At 34.5% G+C, this 21,148-nt stretch overlaps 2 protein-coding genes across 2 annotated transcripts; both read right to left on the bottom strand.

Annotated features, from left to right (window-relative positions):
• Window positions 1–4,285: 4,285 nt before the first annotated feature.
• LOC123675508 lies at window positions 4,286–6,294 on the bottom strand. The gene is made up of 2 exons (XM_045610869.1): window positions 6,187–6,294; window positions 4,286–4,680 (listed from the first exon to the last, which is right to left on the bottom strand). Exons 1-2 carry the CDS (start codon window positions 6,235–6,237, stop codon window positions 4,339–4,341), a joined length of 393 nt encoding a protein of 130 aa, XP_045466825.1. The 5' UTR covers window positions 6,238–6,294; the 3' UTR covers window positions 4,286–4,338.
• Window positions 6,295–9,755: 3,461 nt separating this feature from the next.
• LOC123675857 lies at window positions 9,756–20,765 on the bottom strand. The gene is made up of 6 exons (XM_045611398.1): window positions 20,426–20,765; window positions 17,107–17,618; window positions 16,116–16,215; window positions 10,981–11,082; window positions 10,774–10,926; window positions 9,756–10,004 (listed from the first exon to the last, which is right to left on the bottom strand). Exons 1-6 carry the CDS (start codon window positions 20,573–20,575, stop codon window positions 9,951–9,953), a joined length of 1,071 nt encoding a protein of 356 aa, XP_045467354.1. The 5' UTR covers window positions 20,576–20,765; the 3' UTR covers window positions 9,756–9,950.
• Between the last annotated feature and the right edge of the window lie 383 nt (window positions 20,766–21,148).

Below are 21,148 nucleotides of genomic sequence, written 5' to 3'. Positions count from 1 at the left end.
ATATTCTTTTGATATAGAGTAATAACGGGTGTTTTTTTTTCGAGGTATATAACTTTAAGTTGGCATATGGATCTGTGCGGAATACGTATCGCGCACTACGTCCATTTTATTTTGTTTAGCGATGAAGCGCACTTCTGGTTGAATGGCTACGTCAACAAACAAAACTGCCGCATTTGGAGTGGAGCTAATCCTCAAATGTATGTCGAAACACCGTTACATCCAGAAAAACTGACTGTTTGGTGCGTTTTATGGTCCGTACTTCTTCAAAAACGATGATGGCCAGAACGTTACAGTCAATGGTGATCGGTATAGAGCCATGATTACTAACTTTTTCATTCTTTAATTGAACAACCATGATGTCCAGGAGCTGTGGTTCCAACAAGACGGCGCAACATGTCACACAGCTCGTGCCACAATCGATTTATTGAAAGACACGTTTGGTGACCGCCTAATTTCACGTTTTGGACCTGTGAATTGGCCTCCAAGATCTTGTGATTTAACACCGCTAGACTACTTTCTATGGGCTTTCTGGGGCTATGTAAAGTCATTGGTTTATGCGGATAAGCCACAAACCCTTGACCATTTGAAGACAACATTCGCCGTGTAATTGCCGATTTACGGCCACAAATGTTGAAAAAAGTCAACGAAAATTGGACGCATATTTAAAATGTAATGCCACAAGATTATCTTGCGGATAAATAAAATTCATGTCAATCGAATAATCCATCGTTGTTTTATTGCAATTTAAAGTTCTATAGCTCTAAAAAAAAACACCCTTTACAAAACTTATTAAGTCGAATCTTATCGCTTGTATCAGTCCCAAATTGAAGACATTGTGTCGAGATAATGAAGCGATCGATTTCGAGAACGAGCGATATTGATTCAGAAACATCTGGTTTCCTTTTCGTCAAAATCTCCATTTAAACAAAAAATTAAATACCAAACATTAGCTGTTAGTTTTGCCTATGGAGACGTCATCAACATATTCACGGTAGGTTAATTTAATTCTATTGATTAAGCGCATTCTCATATTATGATATATAATACCCAATGATCTAATTATACATTATTATTATTTGATCATTGATAATGCCATAGAATTACAATTCGTAGGGTAAAACCAATGGATCTGAGCTCATTCATATGTTCTAATTATTGGTGAACAATATACATATGATTATAAATCTAAAATTTAGCACATTTGTGGAGGAATAAATTCAATATCTATTTCAATATACCGGGTGAATCAGTCGAAAATCTCGAAAAAGGAATATCTTGCGGAAAAATGTTTCGAATGAAAGATGGATTTGAGAGGGAAGTCTGATAAACTCTTTTTGAGGGGGACGTTGGTCAACTTTAGAATTTCAAATGGAAATCCCTGTTTTTTATTGCAGATTCGTATTCCACTGCGAAAAATACTAAGGTTTTAAGAATAAGTTTTCACGATTCGTCACAGAAGTTGACTGTGCAATCGAATCTAAATTTTCATCTGAACGACCTTAACCGAATCTGTTCCATTCATCATTCGCATGATATTGTAGCGTTTCCTGTTGAACTATTCATTTTCAGCAAATGTAGGTACTGTCATTACTCATTATCTTTGACGAATCGAGAAAAATTGTTCGTACAAAACTTTCCTACTTTTTCGACTTTTGTATGAAGTTGTATGATACACTGAAAAGGTGTTCTCAGACAATATTTGAGCTGAATGTATTTTGTGAAATTACTTATTTTACTCCGGAAATGCAGATGAACAAGTCAAGCGAGTGAGAACATCAAAAATAACAATGACGTTGATATGTTCACGAAAGTGTAAATATGTCAATAGAAAGCTAATTTATTTAATATTTGAGGAATTCGTGAACTCATCTTACTGTTTTCAGTTGTTTCCCCTTTTAGGTACCTAACATTTATTATTTCCTTATTCTCGTTTTTCACTTCATATTTGCATTCAATTATGAAATTCAGATAATATCATACATATACATATATTTCCCCAATAAATTGACGCACCACTAAAAATTAGGAAAATGTTCAAGATAAATTTTTGTCAAAACTACTTATCCGATTCAAACGTCTTTCTTTAAATGACAGGTTAGGTTAGGTCGTTTTTTTGCTTAACAGGGGAAATACTCATGGGTGAACTACCCTTACTTAGGTTAGAAAAATATAGTACTCCATGTTTAAAGAACACAACCTACCCACTAAACCTAACTTACTGCTTTTAAGTTCCGTATCAACTTCTATTTGCCTATTAACCCTTTGACTTGAGCTTGAAACTGCTGTTAGACATTTTCATCCAAAATTTAAACTCAGTCGGATCCGTTGTTATTGAAATTTGGCGCTTTTTTCATGTTTCTAAAGAACCTATCATCAATATGGAATTGAAGAAAGATTGAAATTAATATTCTATAAATGTAGGATCCAGTTATTGTTTCCTGTGAATAATTGAGATGGTCAACAGGATGCTTGGAGACCTATTAGTTTCTTCAAGTGTCGAGGGCATGACAGTTTCAATAAATTTACAGGGAACGAATTGTTATTAACTATATGCTCATTTTCACTTCAATCTCAAAATCTACCTGATTGATACACTTCATCTCAAAACCTACCCAATTATTGCTACCCATTCAAATACAATATTCATATACATAAATCTACTACTCAACTACATTCAATACCTATAGAAAAGCTTTCACTCATCAAATTAGGTTGCACAACAAAGACAAGACATTGGGTTATTTGGAATGGACTGATGAAAGAAAAATGAAGACTTGAACATGAGAATATAAGAGCCAAACCAATAGATCTTTAGGAAAAACTATCTAGATTTATGCAATATGGATGGCAATGCATGGTTTTCACATAAACTTATTCATCATGATTCGTTTCAAACAGAAACTTCAGAGTTGACTTAGTGACTAGCTTCTTCCAAAAAAGGGTGAATCAAGAAGAATACAATTACATATCTAAATCTTATCAAACCATTGTATTGTACCTATAATGTAAAAAGGTAATGTGTAATTTTTAGGGGTGTCGAAGATGTGTCATGTCAGTTGTAAAACTTATGAGATATACTGGGGTTAGGAATGATCGAAAACAAGACGGTTGTACCAGATGTGTCACATCTGTGTATCAGGTTCTAGTCCTTCGAGAATATTCGATTTCCAGGAATCCGCGGATGAGCTTTGTGGGCGGTACGGCAAAACTCTTATTGGACTAGGGGATGGTACTTTCCCTAAGGGTGTGGTCAAGCCGGAAAGAGGAAAGGATATTCAGGGTAGTTGAGTAAGTTGCGGTCAGGGGACGAAGTAAGTTCGGGTCGAGAGTCAGTTGAAGTTAAGTCGAAGACGAGTAAAGTTAAAGTCAAGTCTAAGACGGGAGACAGAACAAGTTCGGTCGGTCAACTTAAGACGTACGACGTGAAGACGGTTCACGGACTAGATTAAGACGAGTCGCGAACAAGTTAGAGACGAGACGACCGAAGACTTGAAGTACGACGTGATACTCGAAGACGTTTCGAGTAATTAACACTCGAGTTAAAGACGGAATTCAGTACCGTAGTGAGAAACTTGTAATTAAGATCTTCTCAATACTGAGTTTGTACTGTATAAGTGTGGCTTTGTAAATAGATATAAATAATTCAAAAGAGTTTAATTATTACAAATCCGACAAAGTCACGGAGAGAAAGACGAAAGGCCAGGTAATCGAATCATGCCTCTAGACGATCGATTAACCAAGCCTACATAAATACAACCCAATCATATATCGCCAAAATATTGGATATTTCTTTGTCAATATTCTTCATGGCATTCTCATGATTCTGATGACTTGATCAGCTCTAAATGTTGCGCGAATAAAAAGAGCGGAAAAAACAGTTAAATCAGTACTGAATACTGAAACCAAAGAAGTCCAAAAGAAAGAAGAGAAAAACGAGACACAGAAAAAAAACGCCTGCTCAAACACCACTGAATAGGAAAAACAAAAAGAGTAGGAAGAATGATGAAAAAAAAACCACAACTAAAATAAAAAATTTTGAGAAATATGCCGAAAGAAAACTTTCCAAACATTTACCCATTGTATATTGTAATCAATAAGCCTAAGGTTCTTCCTATAATATTATACGATGTGCTCTATCCTGTAGTCATATTCGAGAGGTGATTTCAATTATAAAGATTAGATTAAGGATTCACAGAATATGTCTTTTGTAGATGTGGTATATTTATCTACTTTTTTACTGAATTTGCAGAACGAATGATAATTTAGCTGGGAAAGGAAAAATCAATTAACTTTTTGTATATATTTCCTTAAGAATTATACAAGAAACTTAAGAGCATTTCAATTCTTAGCCTTAGGTGAAAACTGTACAAAACATTGCAAAATTGGAATAGTATCTTCGCAAGTTTTGACATGTTTCGTTTTTTGCACACAACTTTTGAATTCGTCCCGTTGACTGGCCTCTATTCCCAACTCCTCTACGTTCTTTTCAACATTCTCCATGTTTACGTTTCCCTCGTGATCAAATATATGTTCTTTTTCTATTATGCACTTCATGAAACATTTCGTTTTTTCTGGAAAAGTCTCCAGTTGATCCCAGTTAAGGTTTTTGAGGTCATTCCTATCAACACCACTGTCCACTACGCAGTCTACTATAGCTTCTTCATTTGGATAACCTAACACCTGAAATAATATTGTACCATAAATTAAGAACATAAGTTATGATTCCTTTCATTGTATTAATCATATTGTATTAGCTGAGAATTTGCTATGAATATAACAAGTAACAGGCCAATTGAAAAGTCCCCGGTCTACAATAATAAAACACATTTTTTTGGCAAAATTCGATTTTATTATTCAACAACAATAGTTGCCTTCGAGGGCGATACAGCGGTTATAGCGATCTTCTAACTTTTCAATACCATTTTTGTAGTTTCGGTGATTACTTCTTCATTGGAGCTAATTTTCATTCCAGCGAACATTCTTTTGAAGTCTGAGAACAGGAAAAAGTCGCTGGGGGCCAGATCTGGCAAATACGGTGGATGCAAAAGCAATTCGAATCCCAATTCATGCAATTTTGCCATTGTTTTCATTGATTCGTGACACGGCGCATTGTGGTGATTGATGAAACAGCACCTTCTTTTTCTTCAAATGGGGCCATTTTTCAAAGATTTTATCCTTTAAACGATCCAATAACGCTCTATAATAATCACTGTTGATGGTCTGGCCCTTTTGGAGGTAATCAATGAATATTATACCTTGCGCATCCCAGAATAATTATGCCATAACCTTGCCAGCTGACTGTTGTGTTTTTCCTCGCTTTGGATTCAGTTCATCGTGATGGAGCCATGTTTCATCCATTGTCACAAATCGACGCAAAAATTCATGTTTATTGCACTTAAACAGCTTCAAACACTTCTCAGAATCATCTACACGTTGTTGCTTTTGATCGATTGTGAGCTCGCGCGGCACCCATTTTGCACACAGCTTTTTCATGTACAATTATTCGTGAATGATATAATGTACACGTTCAGATGATATCTTCACAATGTCTGCTATCTCGATCAACTTCCCTTTACGGTGATTCAAATTTATTTTGTGAACTTTTTTGAATATTTCTTCGGTGACAGCCTCTTTTGGGCGTCCACTGTGTTCGCCGTCTGCGACACTCATTTCACCACGTTTAAACTGAGCATACCAATCAATGATGGTTGGTCAGAAAGCAATATTTGATCAGCACATGAAATTCTTTTTTTTTTCATCTTTTTTCAAATAACAAAAGTAGCTACACTCACAACGCAATATCTCACAAACTAATGGTGCAGTCAAATTTTGACATGTATCGTTTGAAGGTTCATACTAACTAAAAATCATATGGATTTAATACTAGCACCAACATCTGTGCATCAGACCCGGGACTTTTCAATTGGCCTGATATGACATAGCTAAAAAAAACTTGTGTTAACGCTCATATTGACAAATAAATTAACACATGTAGGTATTTACTAAGAGATATTTTTCGGATATAAAAAATTGAATTATCCCTCATTGAATAAAACACATTTTTTTGTGGAAGTGTCACCAAAAAAAAATTTTCAAGTTAGAGAGAAATTTGTGAATAATAGCAAAAAATTTCAGTTTCACAAAAATTAGATTCAGCATATTTTGTTATGTTATGATTTCATTTACCATGCCAATAACTCCAATCACCAACAATAAATTGATATTTTCAGCAAGCATTTTGAAATATTTTGTCTGTAGAAACACAACACTGGGTCTTTTTGAACTGACAATATTATTTATATTTGCATGCATTTATACCATGTATTTCTATGTAATATTCATTTACCCAGGAAATGGCTGATAGTAATCAGTTTTTATCATAATCAGATCAGTGTTTATTTTTATTTTTCAATTGTTCCACATCGGTCATCACATATTTTGATGCCATTATACCTGATGGTGTGAATTAAAGAAGGTGCAAATAAGTTCAATTCGTTGCTCATTAAAAAGCATGAATTCAAATGCATCGGACTCTTTTTCTGGTTTTTCCTAATTATGTCAATTGTTAGATTTCAATATCATTTTTCTAATCATAGCTTTACTGCCGTCATAAGACTATTTGTCCTAAGTGTTCACTAAGCATTTTGAAATTTGGGTTCCAGTGTTTGTGTGCGTATTTTCGTTGTTTTAATTATCTTTCTCTTGAAAATGGAGCATTGGTGGGTAGAATTCAGTTATTTTAATTCTGAAGTGTGGTTGAGTTTAATTAAATTATGGAGAAGAAAAAAGTAAAAAAATCGAAATTATAAAAAGGCATTGGTCTCTATTTTAATAAATTCTGAAATATTTCCCAACACAAATGAGTAGATAAATGTACCCAATCAACGATAACAATATTGCCTAATCTAACCTTTATCAGCAAGTTGAGTTGAGCTGGAACTTGGATGGTGTCTCCAATGACCATGAACAGAGGGATCGAGTCATACATTTGACAGCCCTGTTATAGCTATCCCTCACTTTTTATTTTCAAATGGCTCCCCCTGTCATACTATAGGGTGTTTTTTTTTTCGAGGTATATAACTTTAAGTTGGCAATACTGTTCAAGATGGCGACCGATTTAACAGCTGTCAAGAGATTTATTCTCAGTTTAGTTTGACAATTAATTCATCATGAATAGACTCACGCCTGAACAACGCTTGCAAATAGTGCAATTTTATTTCGAAAATAATGGTTCTGTGCGGAATACGTATCGCGCACTACGTCCATTTTATTTTGTTCAGCGATGAAGCGCACTTCTGGTTGAATGGCTACGTCAACAAACAAAACTGCCGCATTTGGAGTGAAGCTAATCCTCAAGTGTATGTCGAAACACCATTACATCCAGAAAAACTGACTGTTCGGTGCGCTTTATGGGCTGGTGGAATCATTGGTCCGTACTTCTTCTAAAACGATGATGACCAGAACGTTACAGCCAATGGTGATCGGTATAGAGCCATGATTACTAACTTTTTTATTCCTGAATTGAACAACCATGATGTTCAGGAGCTGTGGTTCCAACAAGACGGCGCAGCATGTCACACAGCTCGTGCCACAATCGATTTATTGAAAGACACGTTTGGTGACCGCCTAATTTCACGTTTCGGACCTGTGAATTGGCCTCCAAGATCTTGTGATTTAACACCACTAGACTACTTTCTGTGGGGCTATGTAAAGTTATTGGTCTATGCGGATAAGCCACATACCCTTGACCATTTGGAAGATAACATTCGCCGTGTTATTGCCGATATACGGCCACAAATGTTGGAAAATTGGACGTCCAGATTGGACTACATCCGAGCCAGCCGTGTCGGTCATATGCCAGAAATCAAATTTAAAATGTAATGCCACAAGATTATCTTGCGGATAAATAAAATTCATGTCAATCGAATAATCCGTCGTTGTTTTATTGCAATTGAAAGTTCTATAACTCTAAAAAAAACACCCTTTATTTGAAATACAACGATAGCACATACTTAGTGTATTTTTTTATTGATAACAACATTTTGTGATGAATGAATTGCAACCAAAATACCTACTATGCAATTCAAAAAAACGAAGAAACATTCAAAGCAAGTGTTCGAATTATTTCCTGCAGAATCCCTGCCAGCTGGAAAACATGTTTACAACGTTCTTGTACAGGTCGCCTGAATCATAGCTGGTACAATCCTACGACATGCGTCACGAATGCATTCTTTCGGATCATATAAATCCACAGATTGTGTTTGATAAACCAAGTCTTTCAGATGAACCCACCAAATTAAAAATAGTCCAGTGGTGTTTGATCTGGCAAGCGGAGTAGCCAAGCTCCAACATATTTGATTTAAAGGCGAGATATTATTGGTAATCATAACATCAATGAGAGATGCGGTGGTCAAAAAAAGTTTCAGGATGCTTGGTTTCATTTTAAGAATTATTGAAGATATCAAGAACGCGATCACATTGAAAACCCTGTATATTTACCTCTTATGAAGCAGCTTAGAGTACGCTACCCAAATTTGGAACCCTCATTACCACAAGTACATTGACCGAATTGAACGAGTTCAAAAAAAATGTTTCAAAAGTTTTAATCGTGGATTCAACCAGCTCACCTACAGACCATAAAAGTTCATTAATTGAACACAAATTTTTGAGTCTAAATGGGAGGAGGGCACTGCTTGATGCTGTGTTCTTGTACAAGATATCAAATACTTTTAATTATTTTTTTTTTATTTATTTTATTTTAATTAATAATCTTGACCTTTTCAATCTTGTTTTGGAAACTTTCAGGAGAAGGCTATCGACATATCTGTTCAGAAGTTACATGACTTCATTCCGAATAACATTAATATTTGTTTTTTATATTTTCGTCTTTAATTTTTTCTCATTTGTTTCTAGTTGTTTTGCTCGATGCTTTTTATATTATTTTGTAATGATTTTCTCTTAGAGTGTGAAATTATTTTATATATTGTAATCATTGCGAACCTCTGTTATTGGATTTTCTGTTGAGGTTCCTGTTGTAGAAATAAATAAATAACGAAGTTTACATATAACACAGGTTTCACATAGAGCTGGGATAGTCGAGATAGAAAACATTGGACACATAATCCATATGCATTGCAGTATTGCGTTGTAGTTATATATTATGTTTTTGTGTCTATCAATTTTTCTAGTACCACCTCAACTTGAGTTTTTGTTTTATCCCAGAAATCTAATTTTTCAATTAATTTATATTGTAGATTATAACGAAGAGACTTTTGCTTCTTGATTTTTTATTCAGGTATGTTAATATTTGTATTCTTATTGATCATTTATTGAATGTATCTAGAGATAGGTAAATGGTTATGTGCTACCAAAATTCAAATTCATAATTAATAAGGGTATATGAATAATTAATTCTACCAGAGCGTTCAGAAAGTCCATATTTCAAATAATTTTTAATATGTACAAGATTCATTATATGACTCAAACTTTATAAAATACAAATTCAATTTAGAGTTCATCATCATTAGTGCTTTTATTGAAGTTCTGAAAATAATAAATGTTTAATACTTTTTATGCAGGTATACAATGCCAGAATCTAGAATGCTTATTGATATTTCTGAATAATATCAAAGTATCATGTTCGATTGTACATTAAGTATGAAAACTCTGTTTATACATAAAAAATTAGTTTTTCTTATCATTCCTATTTACGTATGATATATTAACCTGGAACAGATAGAAAAATTGCAGAATGTGAACACATTAATATTTATTCGAGTATAAATACCTAATTGCAATAAGTGCAGAATTATGATTTTGTTCAAACAGGTGAAGTTTTGTTAAACATTAAATATTTCTCTGAAACATTCACAGAATTTATTTTAGTTCACATTCGTCATTCTTTGAATCGAATAATTAATTATTATCGTTTATTCTTTCTCCAAGCAGGTTCATGCATCCAATTTCTGAAGTGCTGTTAGAAGTGACATCGTTGTCCTTGCCAACTGAAAAAATATCACAATGAAAATTTTTCAAACTCTTTTATTAGCACCTCAAAATCAATCAAGGAATTTTCGAGGAGATGACCTAGTGAAGTTCATTTCTGATTCAGGTGCAACGATTTTGCACGCTTCGGTCCATGTTACGCTACTGAAATTTGCGAAGATGCGGTAATTTGTCAGTTGATCGTGTACCATCGGTCGGAGCGCGGATGCGCGGATCTAGAGAGAATCTTCTGAGAGATTTTCTATAGTTGTCAAGACTACAAGGATACATACCTAAGATTTAGATTTGAGTCATTTCTAATTTAATTTGAGATTTGGAGTCTAATTTATGGGCGAGAATTGTGTCGGGATTCTCGATGAGTGTTAACATGAATATTTGTATTCAACAAGTAATAATCTCACCAGAACGAATCAATTTAATTTGAAACAGTAGTTTTTTTAAGGGTCATCCATCTTGTCGAAACGTATTTCAGGTTTGGTAGGATTCTTTTGTCTCAGACAATTTCAACAAAACTCCTTCTCAGGTTTATTTTATGATAAATGTAATAATTTCTTTTTAAGAAATCCGAGAAGGAGTTGTTAATTCAGTTAACATATTCTAATATCGTTATTTATTTTCTCAAAGCACCTCCCGTGGAATTGGTACAACAGAATCCTTTCTTGGGATTGGAAAATATCAAGAAGTACTTCCTTGAGATACAGAATTTGGAATAGTTCGTACGTTAAACCACTTTTGTTTAAAATTAATTGTGTTTTGTTCTCTACTCACCCGTACTAAAATTCTGCAATCCAAATCGACACTCAAAGAACGAATAGTAATTGGTTCTTTCGTATTTATCAAGAACATAATATATAATGATTTATTATGTTTATTCCATAAAAACCAGGGACATTCACATAAATCACGGTATAGATCTTCGGACTGAAAAATTGATTTATATGCTACATATCATGGTTCATCTAGATTTACTCTTACCTCGTCCTTGAGTAATTGTCCGCATCTGATGAATAAATATGCGAAGAAAATGACCAACATTACGATGAACATAGATTTCATCATGATTTCGTTATTCATATTCTGTAACACAAAAATAGAAAAGCACTGATTTGAAGAATTATTGAGCACTGTATATCTATATGCAGTTCGGTGATTGAGAGACCGCTTACTTTTTTAAATCTTTTAATTAGGTGTAGTAAAAAGAAATCCATTAGTTCTTCCACAGAGGGCTTTAGTTATATATATCTGGCGTCGTATAAAGTCCAATCGGACTCCATTAAATGGCGTCAGAAAGATGAGATTTCGTACTACAAAAACTTTCATGACAGTTTTGTGATTAGTTGACTCAGTTTAGTTGGAGCGCGTCAAAAATTGAACACTAACAAAGAGAAAATACGCAATATTTTACTTTTTTTTTTTCGATAGAGGCAAAAATGGAAGCTAGCCGGCGGAAATAAATAGTGTTCCCGATACTGTAACAGCTAATCACCGCCATTTTGGTCTCGTCGATTCCGTTCCGGTCATTTCGATGTCACGAATCGCAGAAAATCGTCCCTTTTTTTGATGTGGTTGGTGACTGGTGATGAAAAGTGGATTTCTTACGACAACGTCAAGCGAAAACGGTCGTGGTCGAAACGCGGTGAGCCGGCGGAAACGGTGGCCAAGCTAGGTTTGACGGCCATGGAGGTTTTTGCTGTGTGTTTGGCAGGGAATTATCTGCTATGAGCTGCTCACCTACGGCACAACTGTTAACTCAAAACTGAACTATCAACAATTTGAACGTCTGAAGGAAGCAATAGCCCAAAAGTGGCCGGATTTAGCCAATAGGAGAGGAATAGTGTTCCATCTTTTTTCATGCAGTAAAAATGGATTTCTTTTTACTACTATAAGGTATGGAGCTTTGCATAGTCTCCAACGATGAATGACGAACGCTCATTAGCTCCTCACTTCACGTCAATATTTTTTTAATTTCTCGGTATAACTCTTGAATCTGCTTTGTTAATAATTATAATGCCTTGATCATCACGAAATTTTACATAAAGCTCTTGGTGTTATTATATATTCACTTGCAAAATCTAATCTTGGTCAGATCTGTTATAACGGAATCATTGAGTAATTTTCTTCATTATTCTGCTCAACTTCCTATGGTTCTGATAATGTTATAGATACGAAATTTGACATTTCAACCCGATCAAATCTTTAATAAGGGAAATATTGGGAATTGTTTTTTCAAAATTTGTCCATAATTGTGATGACGTGGTCTGAAATTTCGAATAAAGCTTAGAATTGTTATTTTATATTTACTTGCAAACTCAACAAACTCGACTGGCTCCGGAATTATTATATTATTATATGTATACGCTATCAACACAAATTTTTATGAAAGCTGGAAATAGTTATTCTGTATGTGCAGCCAATCTGATTGAATCTTTGATCGAGGAAACATTCACTATTGAGCATCTTTTCCGAATTTCCTATAGTTCTGATGATTCAATCATCTTAAAATTGATCACTGAGCTAGAAATTGATATTTTATAGCAACACGCAAAATATTATTAAGATCTTTTGTTCTTAACAAAACTGACAACATCCTTAGGAGTCTTGGCAGGACTAAATTTCCCATATGAGTGGTTCTCAGGCCAGCAACCCCGGACATTTGAACACCATGTGTTCGGCGGTTTCTACCAACTTTCCACAGAGCCTGCAAATCGTATCCGTTGCTTTACCACCCCGCCATGCTTTAAAATAGTTCTTAGCACCGTCAGTGTCCTGTCAGCAGTCCCGCCATTGCCCTAAGCTCAGACTCAAGAGCTTCCTGGTATTGGTCGGTCAAAGCACGACAAATTTCTTCTCCTAAGCAAGACGGGAAATGTTCCTCCAGAGGGTCATTTTATTGTCGCACTACCATTGTTGAGCCGCTGTCTTATATTGGTCTTTTTTGAGACCACAGAAAGGCATAGGGCCAATAGGCGTTAACCTTGATGCTCTTTTCGCGAGTTCATTTGCTTTTTCATATCCTTCAGTACCACAATGCCCCGGTACCCATAGTAGAGTTACCTCATGGACCCTGGCCTGTTGACTTATGGTATTAAGACACTCCCATGTCATCAAAAACCCCTTATTGTATGATTCCAGCTGCCTCAACGTGTCCTGGCGGTCTGTAGTGATATAAATATGCGACCCTTTGAGGATTTTTTAAGATGCTCTTGTCTTCGTTTGTATGGTAAAGCGCTCAATTACCAGGGCTTTAGAGATCCTCATTGCGATTTTTCATTGCTAATATGAATTTCAATTTCTTCCCAAAAATATTCTAACGAATGGTATTCGTGGGACCTCAGATATATCGGGTGTCCCAAGGTGAGTGGCCTATTAGATTATTATGGAAACTATTGATGGTAAAGATTTCAAATTTGGTGGATAGATATTTGGCCATGTAAGGTACATTTTTGAAATAATTTCACATTTCCAGTGTTGCCGGATGTACGACAATTTGGCAACAACTTTGTTATTTTAAATATGACATCCGGTATTTCTATTTTTTATGATACTCCATAAAATATTAAATCTATTCACTCTTACTTTTCCATCCCTATCTTTAATGGTTTTTGAGGTATTAATTATTTTTCGAAATTTTAGATCAAATTGGCGTATTACGAAAATGACTCTAGTTCGCTCAATATTTGAGATTTAAGTCAGAAATTTTGCATGTCGTTAGATATTGATCTGATCTGTGTCACTGCTTTTGAATTATGGTTGTCAATAATACAGGACGGACCAAAAAAAATCATCATTTACCAAGTTACAAAATTGTAAAAAAGTCTATTTTTTCAAATTAGACACCTAGTATATTTTTCAATTTTTGGAATCAGTACAACACACTCTACAATTTTTCTATTCACGTCCCTATACCTATCTCAACTGGATTCCGAGTTATATGCGTTAATTAGATTTCACATTGATTCAATAAGCGTTAATTTCTTTTGTATTGTTATTATCTCTATGTCGTTTATAGATCGATATATCAATGAATCAGTTCAATCCATAAATGTCAAAATAAACAATTATTGCCTAACAGGTGTTTTGTTCCGAGGTTTTTCTATAAATAATGGCTCAAGAAAGATATACACATGAAGCTTTAATGAATTCATTTGAAATTTTTGGCGAATGTAACAAAGTTGTCGAGCTAAATAAATAAAACTGCCGACCATTGGTTTCCAAACATTTCAGGATTCGGTTTCGCACCCTCCTCGTCGTAGCCTTTCGGATTTCATGTACCACACGATGCTGTAGCTCCTCTTTGGTGTTGACTGGAGTTCCATAAACGATATCTTTGATCCTAGGCCAAATATAAAAATCGAGGGGGGTGAGATCTGGTGATCTTGCTGGCCGTTCCCAGAGGCCCATACATCCAAACCATCGATCATTAAAAATTCTTCTCAATTCTGCGGAAACCTGGGCAGTTGAATGGGCACCTGTCCCATCTTGCTGATACCAGATTTGACTGTAATTTTGAAGAGGCAAACGATCAACAAACTCTTCTACAACACGTCTTATTATACTGATATATCTCTCAGAATTTAGATTTTTATCATAAATGAAATATTCTAGTTTATTATCCATCAACAAAGCAAAAACACTCAACCCAAAATTAACTTGTTGCCCAGATTCTCGTTTAACATGTGGATTTTCTGAAGCCCAAAAATGACGCTTTCTTGTATTAAACATTCCCCCCCTAGTAAATTTTGACTCATCACTCCAGATGATTTTAGATAAAAAAATTTGGATCTTCCAGGATGTGGGTATTAATTCTTTCGCAAAATACCATTCTCCTCTGAAAATCTTCTGGCCTTAATTCCTGAACCCTAAGATATTGGAAATCATGCATTCTATGTTCTGATAAAATCCTTTGCACTGACGATTTACTTATTTCAAATTCTCTTGAGGCGTATCTTATAGATGCTTCAGAATAAACTTCGAAAAACGTTAAAACAATTATTTAGTTATCTTCAGTGTTAACTTCTCTGGGTAAAACTTTATTTTGTTCTCGTAATTTTGATCCAAATTGTAAGAAATTTCTTCTCAATCTTGAAAACTTTTTTTGATTCATTCGAGGTAATTGTGGATATCTTTTATTGAATTTTCGACATGTTCTGTCGTCAACTTTGTCACACTCGCCAAAAATTTCAAATGAATTCATTAAAGCTTCATGTGTATATCTTTCTTGAGCCATTATTTATAGAAAAACCTCGGAACAAAACACCTGTTAGGCAATAATTGTTTATTTTGACATTTATGGATTGAACTGATTCATTGATATATCGATCTATGAACGACATAGAGAAAATAACAATACAAAAGAAATTAACGCTTATTGAATCAATGTGAAATCTAATAAACGCATATAACTCGGAATCCAGTTGAGATAGGTATAGGGACGTGAATAAAAAAATTGTAGAGTGTGTTGTACTGATTCCAAAAATTGAAAAATATACTAGGTGTCTGATTTGAAAAAATAGACTTTTTTACAATTTTGTAACTTGGCAAATGATGATTTTTTTTGGTCCGTCCTGTATTATTGACAACCATAATTCAAAAGCAGTGACACAGATCAGATCAATATCTAACGACATGCAAAATTTCTGACTTAAATCTCAAATATTGAGCGAACTAGAGTCATTTTCGTAATACGCCAATTTGATCTAAAATTTCGAAAAATAATTAATAACTAAAAAACCGTTAAAGATAGGGATGGAAAAGTAGGAGTGAATAGATTTAATATTTTATGGAGTATCATAAAAAAAATAGAAATACCGGATGTCCCATTTAAAATAACAAAGTTGTTGCCAAATTGTCGTACATCCGGCAACACTGGAAATGTGAAATTATTTTAAAAATGTACCTTACATGGCCAAATATCTATCCAAAAAATTTGAAAACTATACCATCAATAGTTTCCATAATAATCTAATAGGCCACTCACCTTGGGACACCCGATATACATATATTTATTCAATACAATATCGCAAGGATTTTGCATCCTTCGAAAATTCCTTATAGTTTACTCATTATTTGCTCATTTAATTCAATGTGAATTTATTATGTATGTACATCACCATTTTAACACTGAAGTAGAATGATGTGAACAATAAAACCACAACTAGTGAGACTGAAGGAGTATCCCTCTCCAGAATGCTGGCGGTTATTTTGTGATATCTGAAAATGAAATAGAACTCAAAATATCTAATCTAATGATCATTTAAAAATAATTTCAATTTAGCCATATACAGGATTGGAATAAAGTATGAAAGCAAACTTTAATTTATATGCATTATTATAGATAGGCACTTGGTTGATTTACCGTGCGAAACTGAAACATTTGATAATTTTTATAGTTTGAGAATAGTTATTTATAATACAAGTGCAGAAGGCATTGATATTCTTCCACGAGTTCAAAATTCAAAAACGAGCCACGAAGTGGCGAGTTTTTGAATGAACGAGTGGTAGAATGAGCCTTCTGTACGAGTATTATACATTATTTTCTCTAATTCATTGCATTTTCATTGAAATTAATGAAATATTTCCATAAATATAATTTAGTGATTTTTGCATTGAAAAATGTTGGTTGGCAGAACTGATTTCTTTAAGGCAAATTGATGAATTGACAGATAAAGCCGTGGCGGAATGTTCGGAGTGCCAACATAGAATAATAAAATATAACCATGAAAACTGTGCGTTTCTGATATATTCTCGCACGATTTTGTTCTACAAGATGTGGAAGAATGAACGGAATAACCACAGAATTAGAGAAGAAAAATTATATGATATACTACTGGAAATTGTGACTTTAGCTTTCCATGGTTATTTATATATGTAATATGTAATATTTTGATTAATTATTGATGCATCAACTGTCATTGCATACATATTTTGAATGAATTTCAACAGAAGGAGAATGGTATATAATGTGATTCAATATTTTACAGGTATAAAAAACCAAAGAGGTAAGGTAATACTTTTTACATTGATTTCGATATCTTTGATCTCTTCGACATTATATTTCGAACAGTTTTCACTCATTTATATGAAAAAAGAAAGTTGATTTACCTCTTGATGAGAACATGCTCCTTGATACATCTCATCAAAGTCAGTTCCACATATTTTTGGTATGCTTCATTCTGGAACCAAGTATCTTTCGTTCCAAATATTTCTTCAATCGATCTGATTTTCTCCCTTACAATCATCAGGCTATAAGCATTGTCCCCCACGCTGTACAGCATCATGAACAGAGGAGAGGAGAAAGTTAAAGAAAAAATCAATTTGAATATAAGAATACCAAATTTCAAATAATGGTACCAGAATCTTCTTTCTATGTCATCAAATAAATATAAGATGGCGGCGAATTCCCTGATGTCGCCAGAAATCGGTAGAATCGATGTAGAGATCAGAAGCAAAATTATCAATAAAATTCTCGTATATCTGAGAAATTTTATGTCATTTTGTATTCTTCGAAAAACCTGCGGATCGGCGTCACTGAACGGCCACATATCCCTTTTGATTTTCTCTATTGGGAAATGAGTGTCGGCTGAAAATGATGCCTCTGAGATCAACAGCGCTCCCTGAAATTCACGTTTACCATTCCAATAACACAAGAAACATTAAAATATGAATTCCTAAATAAATTTCTTTAATATACAGGGGAACTATTAAGAGGGGCACTACAGTGATAGAGCTGTTAGGCCCAGTTTCACCAAACAGCACTTGATCCCAGATTGATTAAACTCCGCTTGTTACTAAAGCAGGCTTAACAGTGTTTTCTGTTTCACCATGCATCAACCCGTCCGAAGATGATCGCGATTAACGAAATCGCGATTAAATAGTCAGACCATTTGGCAACGTTGTGAACAAAGAGTTATATAGTGTTCTTTATCGTATTAGCAGTGATGACCACCATTGGCGCTAGGTGTCAGGTGTCATTCATTCATAACTCATAACATTTCAAAACATTTGTCATCTTGTAAACAAAAAACAAAGTTAATTTTTGCCGAAAATGTCGAGTGATGTGCTTCGAAATGTCGGAAACTTGCAGAAGTTAAAAAGAAATTATCCCATTTCACAAAACCACACATTCTGAAAAAAAAACTATATAAGTAATTTTATTAACTCATTTATTTTTATTAACAAGTTTAACTGCTTCTTAAATAATATTTCAATCAAACATATCAATAAATTATTCTTTGCAATAAATTTCATAAAACACAAAAACAAAGTTTACGTGTATTTTAAATGGGAAATATTGAGCCTATACATATAGTCATATATTTTGATAAAATTGACCCAAAAATTAGAAATTTCCGGAAAAATAATGTTGAGATTTATTATTATTAATAATTATTAATCTCAACTTGAAAGGTTATAATCCTCCAAAAATGGCCGATTAGTGCTAAATCGCGATTGGTCGATTAAATGGCGCTTTGGAGTGTGGTGAAACGCTACATTACATTAATCGTGATCTAAGGCCTCACTTAAGAGCTAAGTCAAGATTAAAGCATTTGGTGAAACTGGGCCTTAGAGATAGAGAGTGACTTAAATTACAAAAAAGTTGCGTTATTTAGGGATGAGTGTGTTGGTGTGAACTGATCCGAAATATCTCCATTGATTCCCGAGATATCTCGAAAAATGAGAGAATGACTGAAACTAAAAAAAAAACAAGGAGCAAAAAAGCAATCAGATAAAACAAGTTAAAATTTTTTTTGTCATAAATGAAAATTTAGTAGACCAGAATCGGAATCTTCTGAAACCGTCACAAAATTTTTAAACTTTTGTGGAGCAGTATATAATCATATCACACACTTGAAGTTGAGGAAAATTTTCACTAATTACTTCCCAAAAATCAAGATCACCATTCAATATACACTGCGCAAAAAAATTAACGACATTCTGAAAATCTCAATTTTAATGAAAGTTAACTCTACATTGACTTTATAACTTATTTTTTATGTTCTCTCGGGAAGGTTTTGAACGAAACAAGACACATTAAATGAAAGGAAAATTCAGGATTTCACTGAATCTTATGTGAAAGAAGAGAAATAAATAATTTTCAAAATACTGGAATGCTGATAAGTGATTTAATACTTGGTATTTCCACCCCTTGCGTTAATTACAGCTCGGCAACGACGGTTCATACTCAAAATGAGTGATCTTAAAATGTTCTGATCTAATCCTTCTCAGATTTCTCTGAGTTGGATTCCTAAGTCATTAAGAGTAGCTGGATGATTTTCTGAACTTCTCAGCCTTCTATTGAGGTTGTCCCAAACCTGCTCAATCGGATTGAGATCTGGACTTCTTGCTGGCCATTCCATTCGAGAGACTTCAACATCTTCAAGGTACTCCTGAACGATGCTCGCACGATGGGGTCTGGCATTATCGTCCATAAAAATAAAATTTTCACCAATGTATGGGGCAAATGGCACTACATGCTTTCAAGAATGTTCCCTATATACCTATCAGCATTCATAGCTCCATTATCAATGACCACTAGGTCTGTGCGAGCAGTCAAAGATATTCCACCCCATACCATAATCGATCCTCCCCCAAAACCAGTAGTATTCAGGAAATTGCACTGATCATATCTTTCATGTGGACGTTTGTATACAAGGGAACGTCGATCACAATGGTAGAGGCAGAATCAAGACTCATCTGTGAAAAGAACTCTTTCCCAATCAGCCTCTTCCCAATGGATATGTTCTCTCGCAAAATCCAAACACGCCCTTCGATGGGCTGGGGTAAGACCTAGGCCTCTTGCCGCGACACGAGGCTTTAAATCATATTCTCTGAGGCGATTTCTTATTGTCTGAGTGCTAATTTGCACCCCATGAGTTTGCTCAAGCTGATTTTGAAGGAGGCGAGCGGTTGCAAACCGTTGTCTCAACGAAGAAACTCTCAAGTAACGTTCTTGAATGGCAGTTGTTACCCGTGGTCTACCCTGTCCTGGTCTTTGGACATTCATACCTGTCTCCCTGAATCGCTCTTGGGTCAAATTGCGTGTTTCGCGTTGCATAGCGATCGAGTGTAGAAAATCAAACGAAAGAAAAACTATTGATCACTAGAACTGATCGAGAACAACTGATTTCAGAATGGAGCCAATACATTTAAAATCTGATAATCTCATATTTTTTTCTTCCTGCTGTGAAAAAACATCTGTATTGAAGAAAAACGTTGAAAGTGGATAACATATGCATGCATAATTCTGATAAAAATAATTATCGTTGAGAACACCTTTAGTTGTAGAATAAATTTGAGATTTCCATAATGTGCGTTAATTTTTTTGCGCAGTGTTTTTCAATGAGATAATGAATATGCTAGATTCGTGGAATCATATTCTAAAAACCGTGCACTTATAAATCAATTAAATTCGTGTACTCACAAAGCAAGTGGTTATGAGACAAAATCCATTTTTTATCAGTAGACGAAAATCCCAATGCAAGTAGAAAAATACGACGGTGAGTAGAAGGTTGCAAATCATAATAGTCAAGTAAATTATCGTGACTTTTCGTAATATTGGGACTTCAAACATGTGCGCGACGTAGGGAAATCTATCATGGAATAACGTACCTGAAAATAATGAACGCTTACATGAACTAGTATTATCTGATTTGAAAAATTAAAAAAAGGATAACTAAATATGAGGAGTGAAGAAAATTTTGCACAATTGTAGGGAGAATTCAACACAATCAAGTTAATTATATTTATTTATTATCGCAAAACATACAAGTAAAGGTTGTTTTTTTAGAGCTATAGAACTTTAAATTGCAATAAAACAACGATGGATTATTCGATTGACATGAATTTTATTTATCCGCAAGATAATCTTGCATTACATTTTAAATATGATTTCTGGCATATGACCGCCACGGCTGACTCGGATGTAGTCCAATTTTCGATGACTTTTTACAACATTTGTGACCGTATATCGGCAATAACACGGCGAATGTTGTCTTCCAAATGATCAAGGGTTTGTGGCTTATCCGCATAGACCAATGACTTTACATAGCACCACAGAAAGTAGTCTAGCGGTGTTAAATCACAAGATCTTGGAGGCCAAAACGTGAAATTAGGCGGTCACCAAACGTGTCCTTCAATAAATCGA

This window comes from Harmonia axyridis, chromosome 3 (assembly GCF_914767665.1).
Source record: "Harmonia axyridis chromosome 3, icHarAxyr1.1, whole genome shotgun sequence".
Lineage (NCBI taxonomy): Eukaryota > Metazoa > Arthropoda > Insecta > Coleoptera > Coccinellidae > Harmonia > Harmonia axyridis.
Note: the sequence above shows the minus strand (reverse complement) of the source record. Positions and strands in the feature narration are given on the sequence as shown.